General features: G+C 41.7%; 2 protein-coding genes across 4 annotated transcripts in view; one reads left to right on the top strand and one right to left on the bottom strand.

The window, feature by feature from the left end:
* The window catches only part of LOC139376642 (integrin beta-4-like), a 29,631-nt gene extending 25,754 nt beyond the window's left edge, over positions 1 to 3,877 (top strand). For all 3 annotated transcript variants that reach the window (XM_071119455.1, XM_071119456.1, XM_071119457.1), the window contains 5 exons: positions 350 to 538; positions 1,088 to 1,243; positions 1,357 to 1,521; positions 1,721 to 1,948; positions 2,095 to 3,877. In XM_071119455.1, coding sequence (XP_070975556.1) covers positions 350 to 538; positions 1,088 to 1,243; positions 1,357 to 1,521; positions 1,721 to 1,948; positions 2,095 to 2,243 — 887 coding nt within the window. In that variant the 3' untranslated portion in view covers positions 2,244 to 3,877. The remainder of the gene's footprint in view (positions 1 to 349; positions 539 to 1,087; positions 1,244 to 1,356; positions 1,522 to 1,720; positions 1,949 to 2,094) is intronic.
* Positions 3,497 to 18,576, bottom strand: LOC139376648 (butyrophilin subfamily 1 member A1-like). Its single transcript, XM_071119466.1, has 9 exons — positions 18,439 to 18,576; positions 16,056 to 16,140; positions 15,411 to 15,509; positions 15,220 to 15,327; positions 14,878 to 15,036; positions 8,603 to 8,743; positions 8,212 to 8,263; positions 6,091 to 6,117; positions 3,497 to 5,991 (listed from the first exon to the last, which is right to left on the bottom strand). The coding sequence occupies exons 2-9, from the start codon at positions 16,116 to 16,118 to the stop codon at positions 5,405 to 5,407; spliced, it is 1,236 nt and encodes a 411-aa protein (XP_070975567.1). The 5' UTR covers positions 16,119 to 16,140; positions 18,439 to 18,576; the 3' UTR covers positions 3,497 to 5,404.
* Positions 18,577 to 18,945: the final 369 nt, after the last annotated feature.

Here is an 18,945-nt window from a genome sequence, read left to right as displayed (position 1 = left end):
CCTTCAAACTTTTTCAGTGTGGACCCCGTTTTTTCAGGCAGAATTTCTGGGGACCCCATTTTTTTCCACAATAACTTCTCGTGACCCCCCACCCCAAATATAATGACAGCCTTAACATTGGTCATTCCGATTTTTACTTCAACAAATAACATTAAATTCATTACATTTTCATCTCAAAATGAAAATAAACCAATAATACATTTACTCATAACACTCATACTCCCCCCCCCCCCCCCCCCCAAAAAAAACAATTGGCAACCCCACTGCAATACCCCCTTAGTGGGGTTGCGACCCAGACTTTGAGTACCACTGCTCTACAGTAATCAAAGCCCCTTGTCTCTCTCTCCAGGTGATATGAAGCGTATAGACGTGTCCAGCCCAGCAGAGAACTCTGTGGTGGTGCAGGACCTGCTGCCTAACCACTCCTACCTGTTCAAGGTGAAGGCTCAGAGTCTGGAGGGCTGGGGACCAGAGAGGGAGGGAGTCATCACCATAGAGTCAGCCGTCAACCCCAACAGCCCACTCAGTCCAATGCCAGGTAATCAGCAATACATCTCTGTTGATCCATTTTTATCCACACTCCTTTGCTAGCTAATTCACACCTGACCTCTTTCTGTTTTACTCTATATTTACTTTTTCTCTTATCTTTAATCTCCTTTGTCCCTTCTTTACACCTTCCTATTTTTTATCTTCCCCTCTCTCTCTCTCTCTCTCTCTCTCTTTCTCTTTGTTTCTCTCTTCCTCACTCTGTCTTTCCCCCCTCCAGTTTCTCCCTTCACTCTCAGTACCCCCAGTGCTCCAGCCCTCCTAATATTCACAGCTCCGTCCCTTACCTCTATCCTCTCTAACTCCCGTTCTCCCCCTCTCCCTCAGGTTCTCCCTTCACTCTCAGTACCCCCAGTGCTCCAGCCCTCCTAATATTCACAGCTCCGTCCCTTACCTCTATCCTCTCTAACTCCCGTTCTCCCCCTCTCCCTCAGGTTCTCCCTTCACTCTCAGTACCCCCAGTGCTCCAGCCCTCCTAATATTCACAGCTCCATCCCTTACCTCTATCCTCTCTAACTCCCGTTCTCCCCCTCTCCCTCAGGTTCTCCCTTCACTCTCAGCACCCCCAGTGCTCCAGGCCCCCTGGTATTCACAGCTCTGTCCCCCGAGGCACTGCAGCTGAGCTGGGACAAACCCCGCAAACCCAACGGAGATATCCTGGGCTACGTGGTCACCTGTGAACAGCTGCACGGAGGAGGTGAGACTGAGCGCTGACTCCAAATCAGATTTGTTATGGACAATGCCAGAAAATGACCATTCACTTTCATTTCATATTCTAATCCCCACCTCCTCTCTCTCTCTCCCCTCCAGGTGACATGCGTTCCTTCCAGGTGAGTGGTAACAGCGCTGAGACCAGTCTGACGGTTCCAGACCTGAGTGAGAACATGCCATACAAGTTCAAAGTTCAGGCCAGGACGACGCAGGGCTTCGGGCCCGAGAGGGAGGGTATCATCACCATCGAGTCTCAGGATGGGGGTAAGAGGACAGAGTCCTAAAACACTCTTTTTTTATCCAGGGTTTTTATCTAGTGTTTATATTGAAATTAATAATGTGTCGGTACTCACTGTAAATTGACCATGCTGGGTTTCTTATTTAGAAGCCGATATTCTATACGTTTTGTACATTTGGAATGATGTGTATAGAATTCTCTGTCTCTCTTTTTCCCCTTCTGTAGGTAGCACGTCTCAACTAGGAGGCCTAGGTGGTATGTCCCAAATAGGAGGCCTAGGTGGTATGTCTCAACTAGGAGGCCTAGGTGGTATGTCCCAAATAGAAGGCCTAGGAGGTATGTCTCAGTACAGCAGTCAGTCCTTGACCAAGAGAGATGTGTTCCAACTGCCGACAGAGGTCAGCACCCACAGCAACGTCACACACACCATGATCAACGACCCCTACTTCTCAGGTATCAATTGAATCTCTTTATCTCTCTCTCTCTCTCCCTCACACAGACACACACAGTGTCTCTCTCTCCCTCACACACACACACACACACAGACACACACAGTGTCTCTCTCTCTCTCACACACTAACTCCCTCTCCTACCCCTAGGGGACGGTATGATGATGACTTCCCAGCACACAGAGACCAGCGGCATGGTAACACGTCATGTGACTAAGGAGGTGGTCCAGAGGAGCATGCAGGTGGCCGGCTCCAGCAGCGTCACCAAGAAGGTCGAGAGGTCGTTCTATGAGGCTTGAGGTCAAAGGTCAACAACAAGATGAGGGTGTCCCTGGGGCCCAACACACCGTGCTCACCTTTCTGTCTGTTACAGTGGATCCTGTCCTGCCCTCTGTCTGACATGGGATTAATGTCATTCTTTTGTTTATAGCTTTGTCTCTTGTTTCTATTTGGAAACATTTTACATTCAAAGAACTCTACCACCCCCACAGTCTTGTTGGAAGTTTGTCATTTTTATACACAATACTCATGGCTCCCTCTATTGGTTCTAGCTGGTATTACGCCCAGAGGCTTTAGATTAGGCTACTGCGCTAATCTGAGGTCGTATCACAATAGTTTAAAGTAGAGCCCGCACTGGTGTTAATATCTCTTGGCAGAGATTATCTGAGAGATAATGGAGGGAGAGTGTACAAGTGTTTATACCGGCTGGCTGCTAGATGTCTTGCAAGATGGCTGCAGTTTGTTAATTTGATTACATTTTTAAAAAAATAAACATTTTAGTCATTTAGCAGACGCTCTTGTCCAGAGCGAATTACAGTTAGTGCATTCATCTTAAGATAACTAGGTGGGACAACCACATATCACAGGTTGTCTCATCTTAGTAGCAACCGCCTGCCAGTACACTTAACTATGTTTGTTTGTAGGGGCTCATAGAGAATTGTATTATTATATTGTTGGTGATTCTCACAGTCATTACTATTACAAACATGAAATATATTAGGCTGACGTGTTTTCTTTGTTAGAAGAGATTGAATTGAAATGTTGATGCCAAATACTGTATTGCGATGTAATGTTTGTGTAAAAATATATTTCCTATGGTTTTGCATATTTGTTTTTTTTTTTGTACATTTTCCATGCTGAACAAAGTTAAAGAGATTCTCTGGTACTTGTGTATACCTTATAGCCAGTAGTTCTGAAGGTAGCACTCACAAACCAAAAGTGGTCCCCGAACATTCCGTACTATGTCACACGTCTGCAGATATGTGCACCACGTCATTGCTCTCTCTCGCGCGATGCTGTGTGTGCTATCTTGCTATCTGTCACTCAGATGGCGAGGGACTGAAGCTCATTGGCTGAAACTCGCCCCACACGGGGGCAAAATGTAGAGAAAATGGAGCTGTACAGCTTCCAGAAAACAATCGCTATCAAATTAGGAATTTGGTGGCTAATTGAGGTAAAACAGTAATTCTGCTCATAGATTATGCCTGTATGAACTACACATTGACACATCCAGCCCAAATTAGGAGCTTTAAAAAATACTTAGTCGCCAAAGTTCTGGAGCATGTCTTTAATAAACCCATAATGTAGATATAACATCATAAGGTAACAGTATTTCATACTTTAAATGTTTTTCTCATTACTGTATAATTATTTTAAAAAGAGTACTTCGGTCTACAAGCATGTTATGCCTAACTAATATATTCTAGCATAGATAGAAAACTTGGTCCTGATATTTCAGAGGGATATGTTTTGTGACAAAAAGATTGTATTCTCTTTATAATGTATTTTTACACCTATGCTGTGCTTTGGTTCAATTCTAAATACTGTCTATTGTAACAAGTCCTTACACTTAGTGAGATATATGGCAAAAATAATTATACTGGTTGAATGTAGAAGTTGAATTTGATAAAAAATAAAATAAAAAAAAGTCGTAATGATATTTCATAAATATACCAAAAAGACATGTTTATACCTTGTCATCATAGCTACTCATGAATTACTTTGTATAACGTTCATACAATAATCTGCTGTTTGTTTTTTTATATCTGACATGTCCATTTTATGGCATTTAATAAAGATTGAATATGAACCTCAATACTATAGTTGCATTTCTATCTATTCTCATAACCTTTGTAGACCACAAACCGACAAACAGATCTTTGAAAATGTTAATTTATTGATGACTGGAAGAAAAAAAAAAGCACTGTTCACACCGTTCACACACGGTCAATATCATACCGCAACTTCCCAAAATATGTTCACACTGTTATACACGGTCAATATCATACTGCAACTTCCCAAAATATGTTCACACCGTTATACACGGTCAATATCATACTGCAACTTCCCAAAATATGTTCACACCGTTATACACGGTCAATATCATACTGCAACTTCCCAAAATATGTTCACACCGTTATACACGGTCAATATCATACTGCAACTTCCCAAAATATGTTCACACCGTTATACACGGTCAATATCATACTGCAACTTCCCAAAATATGCTGACACACATTATGAGACTACTGCGTGCTGTCTGTCTTTCGTCTGCGTGCAAACTCTCACTGAACTACAGCATTTCAACAACATTGGATCTTTGGGTAATTTGGGCAGCACTTTCTTTACAATGTCTTTATACCATGAAATACTATGGCAATTTAACAACCAATACAAACAGTTACCACTTCATTTCCAGATGGTATAAACTGGTATGAAGACACTAAGAGAAAAAGTGTTGGGAAATTATTGTTCTTCAACCCTTGTCCTGGGGAGTGCAGGCTTTTGTTCCAGCCTAATTTGAACACACCTGATTCAACTAATCAACTAATCATCAAACCATTGCATAAGGTGTGTTAGGGCTGGAGTAGAGCAAAACGCCTGCACTCCACTAGCCTGGAATTGACACGGAATAGAGCTACGTTTACAATATTGAGGGCTCGATTCAATCAGGTCTGCGTTAGCCGACACCCACATAGCTGTTGTTTTGACGTTTGTCTGAGGTGGATCCGTGTTAGAGCTGTCAAATTCACAAGCGGCTCCCAGTATTATACCTATCGTGAACATTGCCATCCCAATGCAGCCTTGTTTACATGTTGGAACACTGGAATGTGTGATGTAATCTACACATTGATTAAGCTCATAGAAACCCTCATTATTTTATTGAGTGATTTTCAGTTTGAGCGTCACTATTTATGTATAGTCTTCACTTTCTCGTTCTGAACGTCTAACGCGAGAGGGACGGGTGTGGCTTCATGACAATGACTACGAGCAGCTGCTCACCGATTTGACAGCTCCAACGCAGTTACAACTTTGAGCCCGCCAAAACACCAGCTATGTGGGTGTCAACTATCGCGGGTTTACGCTTAATCTGATTGAATCGAGCTCTAAGTGTGGATTCTACGCTAGCTCTCCGGGACCAGTTTTAAAGATGCTGTGATATGTTATCTAAGCACTTAGCTTAGCACCAGAGACAGGGTCCAGGGCAGAGGCAGGGTTCCCTGGTCTGTGCCGACCTGATCACCAGACCCTTCACCACCTCTACAGTCCCAAACACAGGGAACAGTCTCTCTGTGAAGGTCTCGTTGTACGTGTAGATGTGGGACCTCTTCTCCACGTTGTAGAAGGAGAGCTGGCCTTGCTCATAGTCCAGGTAGACCCCCACCTTCCTGGGGACCAGCATCTGGACCAGCGGGGTGGAAGGCACCGTCAGGGCCTTGAGGTCTGAGCCCCTCTCCAGCCGCAGGGTTAGGTAGCCCGTCTTTGTGTTGAGGGAACTATAACCCTTCCTTTGGGCAGAAGCTTTAGCCACGCCCAGCCGCCAGTCCCGGTTGCCCACTTCAACTTCCCAGTAATGGCGCCCAGAGGTGTAGCCCTCGTTTCCCAGAGCGCACCACCAGCCATCGAAGCGACACGTGCAGTTAGGGATGTCTCGCCGCTCCAGGCCACAGCACATGCGCTTGTCGTCGTTGGAGAGGATGAGGTCAGGGTTGGCTGTCTTGGGGTCAAGGGTCACTTCCTCTGCAGCATCACAGATCCAGTTCCATACTGAGATAAAAAAGTTGTTAGGGTGAGAAATGGGTTGACTGTATTTACAGTTTCCTTTACTCCTCAATAAAGCATGAGTCCAGCATGAGTTTCACATACCATTATGGGGGATGTAGCGGGCTGCATCTGAAAGTGTTAACAAAACTGGGGTCAAAATACTGTTAAAAGTTCAATCTTAACTAATTTCCTGTTACGTAACTGCAAAGGACTCAGGCATGCTTGTCCATTCCTCTGGTGTCTACTGGAATGAGTTATTTCTTTAATGTTTTATCAGTACCAATTGGCAGCACTTCAAGTGATTCATCAACCATCCCAGCAAACATGCCCACTAAGACTGTGTTTAGACAGGCAGCCCAATTCTGATCATTCTTTTTACTAATTGGTCTTTTCACCAAAGATTTGATGGGAAAAGGTCTGATGCGATTGGTCAACAGACCAATTAGTGGAAATAAATATCAGAATTGGGCTGCCTGTGTAAACACACCCATTGGCACAATGTGGGCAAAAATATTGGCCCCCGTGTAGGCTGACCCTACAGGCCTGTAGGCACACACTGGGCCAATGGGCAGCCATCACTGCCTGAAATAAACCCATATTTTTCCCAGAAAACATGCCCACACTGGCATGATGTCGGCCCGATGTGGGCTAAAATAATGGACCTATTTGAGCTGTCCACCTCATACATTTGATCTATTATTTAACCCTCGAAGGTATTTAGCGAAAGACAGCTGTCATACATATATTTTTACAAGAGAAACTGCTAAGTCCCTCATATGTCACATTCACTTATTTCATTTTTTCCCCTCCATCATTGGCAGTGTACTAGATCAGAATGAATTTGCATCACACAACAGAACACTTCAACTGGAACGAAACTCTCAGTAACGGGTTACATAAAAATAACTGTGTCCAAACCAATCCCCCTTGGAGTGGGCTAGCCTGTGTTGGGCTTGGTGTGGGTTTGTTGTGAGCTAGCCTGTGTTGGGCTTGTTGTGGGCTAGCCTGTGTTGGGCTTGGTGTGGGTTTGTTGTGAGCTAGCCTGTGTTGGGCTTGTTGTGGGCTAGCCTGTGTTGGGCTTGGTGTGGGTTTGTTGTGGGCTAGCCTGTGTTGGGCTTGTTGTAGGCTAGCCCTGATATGGGCTTGCTGTGGGCTAGCTCATGCTGGGCTAGATTGAGAATGGTGTGGGCTAGCCTGTGCCCACCTTGCCCTGATTTAATATCTTGACCAATGATCGATTATTACCCTTCATCAATACTTAGTGGCATAATCAAAATAGTCACCATCTCTCATTGTCACACATTGACACACCTGTGATCTCCAACATCTCTTTGTCACTGATTGCTGTTATACTTGTGTAAGGGCTAGATTCAATCAGATTTGTGCTAGCTGACACCATGTTGCTGTTGTTTTGGCGGTGTTAAGGCGCCCCACATTCTAGGTTCGGTTGCTCCTAGCTGAACTCGGCTAGGCAAAGACCTTAGCTTGAAAAACGAGAAAAAGGCATCAATATTACTGTTTGTCCCTCTTTAGATGCTGTAGCAACAACATAGTCAATAACACTCCCTCAAAATACTCTGTAATACATTTTGACGTCTAACAAAGATGTTTGGTGCAGTATTTCTCAAGTAAAAAATTGTGCATGAAAACTAGTGGTCTCTCGTTGAAAGACAACAAACACTTCATTGAAGAATCCTGTCCATAGTTCCCACTCCGACTTCGGCTACCAAACTTCGACTTGCCTCAAGGAAAAATGTAATGCGCTCAAACAGCCCAACAAAAAGAACTGCTGAACACCAAAACGTCACAAAATGTCATCATAATACATGCGCAAACTGTTTCGACTGGGAAGCATGTGACAGGTTTTAGAGCTGTCAAATCCACAAGCGGCTGCCGACATTATATCTATTGTGGACATTGCCATTGGCTGCACCGAGTCACGTTTAGAAATCCCATGCAGCTGTGTTTACAAATCTGAACACTGGAATATAATCTACATCTCCATTAGGCTGATAAGAATCTGTATTATTTCATTTTATAGTTTTCAATTTGAGCGTCATTATTTCTATATAGCCTACACTTTCTCGTTCTAAACTTCTAACGTGATTTCCCAATCACCACCAAAACACCAGCTATGCGGGCGTCGGCTGGCGCGGGTTAACGCTTGACCTAATTGAATCTAACACTTCCTTGATGACTCCAACACGTCAAAGCTCTACACACCAATCTTCTGACTCCTCTGTTTTCTGATCAGCCACTGCTTGGTTACGTCCTCCTGCAAACACAGAGGCTTGAGTGAGTTTATCTGTGTGATATGTGTCTAGTCAGGCATGTGAATTGATAATCAGTTAGTTTACATGAACATTTGAGTCATTTAGCAGACGCTGTTATCCAGAGCGACTTAAGAGTTTGTGTATTCATCTTAAGGTAGCGAAGACAGACAACTGCATATCACAGTCACAGTAAGCAAATAGTTGCCTCAATAAGTAGCTATCAGCAAATCAGTGCTAATAAGAAAGGAAAAGTGTGAGTGTTTACGTCAAGACAGGCAAGGGTGTTAGTTTTTGTATTGTTTGTATTATTCTTTTTTGTTGACTCATTGAAACTCACACACCTTGTCAGGGCTGTCTGCACTCAGCACGACCCACATGACCAACTCCATGGCTGGGAGAAGGTTCGGCAGACGCCCCCTCCTCCACTGGAACTCCAGATCATCCAACATCATCAATACGGGCTCACCGGGCCAGACAATGGGCTAGAGAGGGAGAAGGAGGGAAGTCAATATGGTTATTACTTTATATACTAAGAAACTAAAAGAGGGTTGGAGAGGCGGGATTTAGAGGGAGATGGCATCTTCTGTTACTGGCCTTTCTGAATTCAGAGCTACATTATACAGTAAGTCCACTATATTGGCACACGCAGGATAGGGGATTGTTCATCTTTGATGAGAGGCCTGGGGCCTGGCATCCAGTGGCATCCCCCTTTTTGTGGGGCCGTCCCAGGATCCCCTACTGCTTTGCTCTTGAGCTCACAGGTAAAATACCTCCCAAACACTAGTGGACTAAACTCTGCTTCTCAGCTGAACGGTTAAATTGGGATCTGCCCACCAAGATCTCTTTGCCATTCAATACCACTCTGAAAAGTTTAGATCCCATCTCTCCTACAATATCAGTCTGAAGAGCATGTCAGCGTGTCCGTACTTTGCTTTATTTTTGTGTTTTTTGTTAAATGTCTGCCCAGCCCACATGCCCACAAGCTCTATATATGTAATGTATACAATCACTATGTATTTATACCATAATCCTCCCATTCTTTGGAATGCCCACCGCCCTCATATGTCATGTCTGTTAAAATGTTTTACTTGGTTCTTCAATGACAGACAGAACAGATAAGGTTCAGTTTGATTATATACAAGTAAAGACCAAAACAAATCTCACTTATCACATGGAATGTCCACAGGCTCCATGATGGGGAAAAAAAACATATGGTTCTCGAACACCTAAAGAGACTGTCAGCAGATGTGTTTTGTTTTTCAAAAGTAGAAATAGTCAAAAAATAGAAATGGAACATTTAAAGAGGAGCTAGGTTGGAGAGGCCTATGCTGCCACCTACTGTAGTAACAGCAGAGGTGTCGGCATCCTGATAAATAAGAATACATTTCACATATCCCAGCATATGGACCAAGAAGGCAGTTTTCTAATGTTGAATTGTACCTTACATGGTGAAAAATGCACATTGATTTCATTGTATATTCCACCAGGGGCACATCTGGTGTTTTTAGATAGAATTCAGGCTATAGTAGATCAAATCCAGACAGGAACCATTATTTTAGCAGGTGAACTAAATCAGACATTTGATGAGATTGACAGCCGTAGTAATAAAGGCGGCTAATTTAGGGAGCCTCCAAAGAGGCTGAACATTTTCATCTCTACAAAAAAAAAAAAAAAAAATCTAAACTTTACCATTACAAATGTAAACATAGAGGACAGAGAAAAGCCGACCCCTGATATAATCTGGGGTGCATTTAAGGTGTACATTAGGGGAATGAAAATCTCATACTCTGAAGAAAGTTACATCCGATTTCAAACTTAAACTTAAAGAAAAATAAATCACTATCTTAGAAAAAATGTATCTGAACTTAAGCAGGAACACAATATTTTACTTCTGAAGAGAGATAACTACAGGTTTAACTCAAATAAAGCATACAACTGAATGGCAAATAAACCAGGTAAATATCTCGCAGCTCTCATAAAACGAATACATGTTAAACCAGTTATAATTTTAAAAGATACAAAAGCAGTATTTAGAAACAACAATGAGATTAATGATCCATTTTAAAAGTTTGAAAATGAAAATGTATTTACAGTGGGGAAAAAGTATTTAGTCAGCCACCAATTGTGCAAGTTCTCCCACTTAAAAAGATGAGAGAGGCCTGTAATTTTCATCATAGGTACACTTCAACTATGACAGACAAAATGAGAGAAAAAAATCCAGAAAATCACATTGTAGGATTTTTAATGAATTTATTTGCAAATTATGGTGGAAAATAAGTATTTGGTCACCTACAAACAAGCAAGATTTCTGGCTCTCACAGACCTGTAGTGAAACTAAAAAAAATAACTTGTTTCAAAAAATGTGAAAAAATAAAACATGGAAAAGTGGTGCGTGCATATGTATACGCTCCCTTTGCTATGAAACCCCTAAATAAGATCTGGTGCTACCAATTACCTTCATAAGTCACATGATTAGTTAAATAAAGCCCACCTGTGTGCAATCTAAGTGTCACATGATCTGTCACATGATTTCAGTATATATACACCTGTTCTGAAGGGCCCCAGAGTCTGTAACACCACTAAGCAAGGGGCACCACCAAGCAAGCAGTACCATGAAAACCAAGGAGCGCTCCAAACAGGTCAGGGACAGTTGTGGAGAAGTACAGATCAGGGTTGGGTTATAAAAAATATCAGAAACTTTGAACATCTCACGGAGCACCATTAGATCCATTATTAAAAAATGGAAAGAATATGGCACCACAACAAACCTGCAAAGAGAGGGCCGCCCACCAAAACTCACGACCAGGCAAGGAGGGCATTAATCAGAGAGGCAACAAAGAGACCAAAGATAACCCTGAAGGAGCTGCAAAGCTCCACAGCGGAGATTAGAGTATCTGTCAATAGGACCACTTTAAGCCGTACACTTCACAGAGCTGGGCTTTATGGAAGAGTGGCCAGAAAAAAGCCATTGCTTAAAGAAAAAAATAAGTAAACACATTTGATGTTTGCCAAAAGGCATGTGGGAGACTTCCCAAACATATAGAAGAAGGTACTCTGGTCAGATGAGACTAAAACTGAGCTTTTTGGCCATCAAGGAAAACGCTGTCTGGCGCACCTCTCATCACCTTGAGAACACCATCCCCACAGTGAAGCATGATGGTGGCAGCAACATGCTGTGAGGATGTTTTTCATCGGCAGTGACTGGGAAACTGGTCAGAATTGAAGGAATGATGGATGGCGCTAAATACAGGGAAATTCTTGAGGGAATCCTGTTTCAGTCTGTAAATCAAATGATACAAACCCCCAAAATATCAATTTTAATTCCAAGTTGTCAGGCAACAAAATAGGAAAAATGCCAAGGGGGGTGAATACTTCCGCAAGCCACTGTAATACATTATCTGATTAAATTGTTTTAGAAATGGGCCCTTATCCCCCCTCCTGTTTGCACTGGCAAATGAACCCCTTGCAGAAAGAATTAGACAGGACTCAAACGTAACAGGTATCAGTATTGTTAAACATACAATTATTTGCAGATGATCTCCTGATATACCTGAGTAATATTGAAAACTCAATTTCCCTTTGTAAAAATATTTTTCAGAATACTCAAAAATCTCAGGTTATAAAATGTACGTGGAAAAAAACAAAATAATGGCAATAAGAAAAAGAACAACATCCGATCTACAGCAATCCTTTAAGTGGACCACAAAAATATTAAATACTTTGGATGCTTAATAAGTGACAACAAACAACAAATATATAAATATATCTTTATTCCATTACTCAACAATATGAAAGCAGATCTAATTAAATAGAATAATCTTCCCATAAATCTTACAGGTAGAATAAACCTCTTTAGAATGGCATGGCTGCCAATGTTTTTGTATTTATTCTCAGTAATACCAATTAGCCCACCAATGACATTCTTTTAAAAAAGTATACTCGGTCCGAACAGACTTTATATTGGCCAATCAAATTCATAGAATAAAATGGAAAGTTTTACATCTTCCTAAGTCTGAGGGTGATTTTAACCTTCCAGACTTTCCAGAATTGTATCAACTCGCTACCTAAGGCTTTTACTTGTGACATATAGTTAAATGCACTAAAGAGGAACAATGAGTACATATTGAAGATGCGCAAGCTCACCCCCAGAATATTTTACATGTCTATTTACAAAGAACATAAACAACTTCATAGTTAAGAACACTATAACAATATGGAAGAAATGAAATGTATTTTACAAGTACCAATATCACTTCCTAGAAACACAACCTTATGGAACAATCCTTGAAAAGCTTTCCAGAGTTCATCAATAAATTGGCCCACATGGAAAACTAAAGGCACAGAAACTGTAAATTACTTGTTAACAGGAAATACATTTATTTCCATGACAGAATTCAAATGTAATTCTGGACTGACAAATGTAGATACGTTCAAATACATGCAACTTAAAAGTTACATATCACAAAATGTACATTTAAAATCTTTTGGACATTAGAGTAACCTTGAGGGAATCCTATTTCAGTCAGAAAAGGATGTTCATATGATAGGGAAGATATATAAAACCTTGCAGAGATCATATCTAAGTGACAATCTCTTAGAAAAAAAATATAAACTACTGGAAAATATATTTTAAAAGAACTGTTGTTGGCACAAGATGGAGGGAAAGTTGGAGCCTAACTAATGAAATGACATTTAATAAAAATGTCCAATATAAACTAATGTATAGAATGCATTACACAAGAGACAAAATGTACAAATTCTACAGGACAACGACAGAGTCGTCTCTCAAGTGTAAAACGAATAATGACTCAATAATCTATGCTTTCTGGGAATGCTATTAACTTCTTATGGTATAGGGGACGCTTGCGTCCCACTTGGGAAAAAGCCCGGGAAAATGCAGCACGGCTGCTTTCATTAAATCACACATGTAAGATACTCAATTAAAGCTACACTCGTTGTGAATCCAGATTTTAGATTTTTTAAAGGCTTTTCGGCGAAAGCATAAGAAGCTATTATCTGATGATAGCACAACAGTAAACAAAGAGGGTAGCATATTTCAACCCTGCAGGTGCTACACAAAACGCAGAAATAAAATATAAAACATGCCTTACCTTTGACAAGCTTCTTTTGTTGGCACTCCAATATGTCCCATAAACATCACAATTGGTCCTTTTGTTCGATTAATTCCGTCCATATATATCAATTTATTTGGCGCATTTGATCCAGAAAAAAACAGCTTCCGAAATGCGCAACTGGTGACATCCAGTGGAAGCGGTAGGAACTGAAAACAAGTTCCTAAGAAATATTGTTTGCCAATGAGAACTCACTGAACAGACAGAGAACAAACATTTTTTTATTCTGAACGGTTAGTCCTCTGGGTTTTGCCTGCTACATAAGTTCTGTTATACTCACAGACATGATTCAAACAGTTTTAGAAACTTCAGAGTGTTTTCTATCCAAATCTACTAATAATATGCATATCTTATATTCTTGGCATGAGTAGCAGGAAGTTGAAATTGGGCACGCTATTTATTTAAAAGTGAAAATGCTGCCCCCTATACCTTAAGAAATTAAGTCTGGAAGTTGTGGGCGGAGCTAGAAAGTTGGCTGTCAGAAGTATCACAATGTAAACTTTCTTTTAATCCATCTGTCTGCATATTTTAAGACATGGCATATGGGGTGTAGTGAGGTACCCAATGGGCTAGACGATTCCTTTATCCTCACTCATCTTGAAAAAAACGTATGCTAAAAACGTGGAAGTCAATGGACACAATGGAAAAACCAAATGATTTATTATTGAATTATTGAAATAGGATGGACGACCAAGAAAACCAATTTAAGGCCAAGTGGAAAACAATAATGCAGGCACTAGGCATGTGGTGTGAGAATGCGGGACTGGGCAGATGAGATGTAGTCATTGTTTGTGTGTCTGTAAATTGTTGATGGTATGTTTTTGGAACGTTCTTTGTTAAATAAATGTTCAATAAAATTGTTAAATAAATGAAGAGCATGTCATGTGAGAAGGAGAGGTAAGGATGAACTGGGACAGGAAGCTGCTCCTTAATTACAGAGGTGTCAGAAACGGAGGGATAAAGAGAGAGAGCGAGAGAGCGAGAGAGAGAGAGAGAGAGAAGAATAGGAATTTGGAGCAAGAGTAAGTCTTTAATCAAATAGGTGAGGCAGCCTTGGGAGTCTGACAGCAACAGAAATAGAAGGAGAGGAAGAGAGGAATACAGAGAAAGAGAAAGAAGGGGGAGGCCAAGGGATAACAACAACTCTAATTAAAGTTCATCAGTAAACTACTCGCTGTGCCAGAGGATAAAATTAGATAAAGAAGGACAACGTGTCTTTGTTAATTTGTCAACAACAAGTAGTAGTGTAGTACAACCACTTTAGTAATACACTGGACGCACAGGAGGCTGCTGAGAGGAGAGGGGCTCATAATAACTGCCGGAACGGATCAAATGGAATGGCATCAAATACCTGGAAATGTGCATGATGTATATGATACCATTCCTCTGATTCCGCTCCAGTCATTACCACAAGCCCGTTCTTTCCAACTAAGGTGCCACCAACCTCCTGTAGTAGTGACCCAATCCCTCCCCTATTTCCATACCTCTAGTTTGTTTCTGAGCTGGTGTGTCCAGTCCATGATGACCCGTTTGTGGGATGCCATGTCATACTCTCCACCTGTCTCCAGCATACACAACAGGCGACCGTTCCACTCCCTCTTCTCTGGCCTGTCAGCCTGCAGCTCTGTCTGGATGCTCCTTGGCTGCAAAAGCAAAGGACATGGGTCAATAAAGAGATCATTAAGTAAAAACGACATTAACAAGTCTCAAATCAAGGCATGGTAATAGTTTATCAACAAAGAGGACAATGACAAAGGATTGATTTCAAGAAATAAAGGCTTTTAAAGTAAAACTTAGTTTCACTTCTTTCAAATACGAGTGCTCACCTGTACTCTATTCTCCAGCACGGCAGCCCACTCCACTATGTATTCTCTACACACACTGGGAGGCCAGGAGTCTTCATTGGTCCAGATGTGGGCTAGGACATTTGACCTCTGCAATGAGAGAGAGAGAGTTAATAGTAGAGAGAGAGAGTGGTTGTGTGCATGTGTGTGTGTGTGTTTGTGTATGTGTGTACCTGGCACAGTCTGTTGAGTTCCCTGGCCAGCTCCATTATAAACAGCTGACTCTCCACTAAAGGTTCATTCTTCTCATTTGTCACTTTCTTACGAGACTCCTAGAACAGAGTGAGCAATGGATGAGAGAGAGAAAAAGGAAATGGTTAAAAAAAATCACCTGAAGCACTGCTACACAGATAAACCACCGAGGGGAAATGAAGCAATGCTTTCTTTATCTTGAGTACATCTTGACAAGGAGAAGTATCAGTACTATTATCCTTTTACTGCATTGGGGCAGTAATCTTGGTCATCTTAAACAAATCTACTTTAAAACAAAAGTATACGCCTCACACACATGGTTATGGGCTTTAAAAAAATGAAACACCTGTACCATATTAGATATACTAAAGAGTTGAAATGTATTACATGTTGAGTTTGGATCCCAATATTACACTTTATGTACATCACAGAAGACTGAAATATAACAAAACCGCTTGACATAGAAACACCAGATTTTCTGCATCCATATTTTTTAAATTATGAAAATATGAAAAATACTAAATAACATTCCAGTTGATAACATTCCACCCCTGAGGCCACTAGGTCAATTGACTGCAGGAAAGGGCTACGAGGTGTCTGAGAGTTGAGGTGTCCCAGGGTTGTACCTTGAGGCGGATCTTAATTTTTTTCGCCGGCTCGATGAGGAACTGGAGGCACTCCTTCATCATGTTGGCAGTTGGGGGAGAGGCCCTGTGGCACAGTGATACACAGGTTCAATATGCTAGCACAGTGATACACAGGTTTGATACGCTGGCACAGTGATACACAGGTTTGATACGCTGGCACAGTGATACACAGGTTTAATATGCTGGCACAGTGATACACAGGTTCAAAATGCTGGCACAGTGATACACAGGTTCAATATGCTGGCACAGTGATACACAGGTTCAATACGCTGGCACAGTGATACACAGGTTCAATATGCTGGCACAGGGATACACAGGTTCAATATGCTGACACAGTGATACACAGGTTTAATACGCTGGCACAGTGATACACAGGTTTAATACGCTGGCACAGTGATACACAGGTTCAATACGCTGGCACAGTGATACACAGGTTTATTATGCACTGGCACTCACTCTGTCAGTGCTAGGCCTGATCTACAGCTGACTGGGCTCCAATAGCACCTCAAATCGATGTGTGTGTGTGCGTGCGTGCGTGCGTGTGTGTGTGTGTGTGTGTGTGTTTGTTGTTACGAAACCAATAACTAGCCCACTGATTTTCCTGCACTTGTTATGTTTAAAGGTCTTAGGCCTAGCTACACTGCACGGTCTGTAACCTGATTTGATGTGTGAATAAATGTGAGAAGTAGGTATATGTGACCAGGTGTTCAATGTATGTACCTAGGAGACAGCCACCTTACCTTAAGTCCAGTGCTAGCCCAACATTGGACTAAAAGAGCTTAACGTTATTCCTTAGTCCAAGAACCTTACATGTTCTGTTTAAAGGGTGAATTGGCTCTGGAAGTCAAAACAGCCAAATACTCCATCTAAACAAGAATCGATTCTCAATTGCGTGAATCAGCAGCACCTCCTAGTTTGATGTACAAGAGGGTACATTTTCTGTACTTTTTGTGACAGAGGCAGCAGGAGAAATTGGCCAAAAGAAGATGCAATTCATCAACTTTCCAAGGAGAACACAGCAGAGTAACAATGATGCTTTGTGTTTGGAAATGTTGCCTACAAAGGATTTTCACGGCTGGTTGGTTGTTAGGGTTATTTTGAAGGCTCTGTGCCATCACCTTATAATAACACCTTGAAAGGACTTATCCTTAATCAGGTGGAGTTACCCTCCTGTGGGGTTTTGTTCCAACCCTGCCCTGAAACAACTGGTTCTACTAATAAGGTGATGCTCAGGAACTTGATTAGTTGAATTAGGTGTGTTATAGTTGGGTTGAAACGAAAGCCTGCATAACCAGTATCTCTCCAAGAGGAGGGCTGGCCACCACTGTTCTAACACAGTTTGATCAGTTAGAGCCCCTTCCCCTTAGACCTGAACTTGTAACTTGTCATTTAGATTTATTGATTTAGATCAGAATTGACAGAAGAATTTAGGCCTTACACGCCAATATGTATGCACCATATTACTACGCAAAGATGGGAGTTTTGAATGAGGCAGTTGAGCCACTGAACCTAAACGTGACTGTAACACTTTCACAACAGGTGAACCTGCGTCTTCTTTTTCTGTGGTCAAAACAACAAGCGGGATTAGCGCATGTCCAAAACGAGTGACTGGGACACGTGCGCGCACACAGTGACCGGGAGAGTCTACCGAGGACACCGGCAGAACCCGTGCCATTAATCCGGTTAACGAATTAAACGGAGTTGAGTAAACTGTAATAGACATAAAGCCAGATTTGTAAACACGACAGGCAATTTCCGGCGAAACATAAAAACATAGGCTATCTAGTTAATGGACACCTTTATCATTACGCACCTGAAATTAAAGGTTTATTAGGCTATGCATTAGATGTATTGTGGATTTGAGATAAGAGGAGATCCCGGATTATAACTCACCTGTCCCTGACCACAACCTTAGTGACTTTCTATTCTAGGACACACAAGACAACACCTCTGGCCGGTACGAACAGATTATCACAACAGAGTGGGCTGGAGGTTTCATTTGGACTGGTTCCAACGCGTAATATCACATGAGTAATACCATTATGAAGTCTATATAATAAGAACATATACAATATGTTACACAATACTTCTGTCGCTGACCCGACCCTTCCCCAGAGCGCACAGCGCAGACATCAAGTCATAAAAAAGATTTCACTTTCAGGGCGCAGCATGCAGAGCGTTAAACAATTCTCCAAACATATCCAAACTCAATGTTGCAAGACTAGCTTGGATAGTGCCGCCATCATTTGATGCGTAAAGCTTGCGTCTACAGTAGCCTTCGTGGATTATTTTAGACATCGTGAGAGAAACAAACAAGAAAACATTGCATTGAAATTAAGATGTCTGGAGCAGAAATACTTACCTAGGGAATCCACAAGGAAATGGTTGTAGTCCAGAAAATGTTCTCAGTAGGAGTAGGACCTATGACTAACTACTGTTGTAGCCTACTCTGCACCGCACTGCCGTTATACATGCGCCAGGCTCTATCTACTGCAACTGCATTGAGTGAGTGAGTGAGTGAGTGAGTGACCTTATTAGCACCCCGCTGTGCGAATAAAAGTTCGGGTGTTTCCGAAAAATTGACGAATGCAGACGAAACAGGTAGACATCTTTGTTGGGTCTTCACGCGTTTTGATAATTCACTTTTTTTCCCACAAGAGGTCGTCAGAGTATAGAATCTCATTTACAGCGCGTCAATTTGAGAGACCGCGATTATATGACAGAAACAATGTAGCCATTCAGTGTGTGCAAAATGAAGCAGTCTATTCTGAAACTGAGTAGGCTAGCTTCAATGTTTTTGAGAGAAAATTGTTTATTGCAGCTGTCACTGATATTTTCAGTCCAACCTCCCCAAAATGGGATTCGTGTA

The sequence above is a fragment of the Oncorhynchus clarkii genome, chromosome 20 (genome assembly GCF_045791955.1).
Source record: "Oncorhynchus clarkii lewisi isolate Uvic-CL-2024 chromosome 20, UVic_Ocla_1.0, whole genome shotgun sequence".
Taxonomy (NCBI): Eukaryota; Metazoa; Chordata; class Actinopteri; order Salmoniformes; family Salmonidae; genus Oncorhynchus; species Oncorhynchus clarkii.
This window is presented reverse-complemented; position numbering and strand designations above follow the sequence as displayed.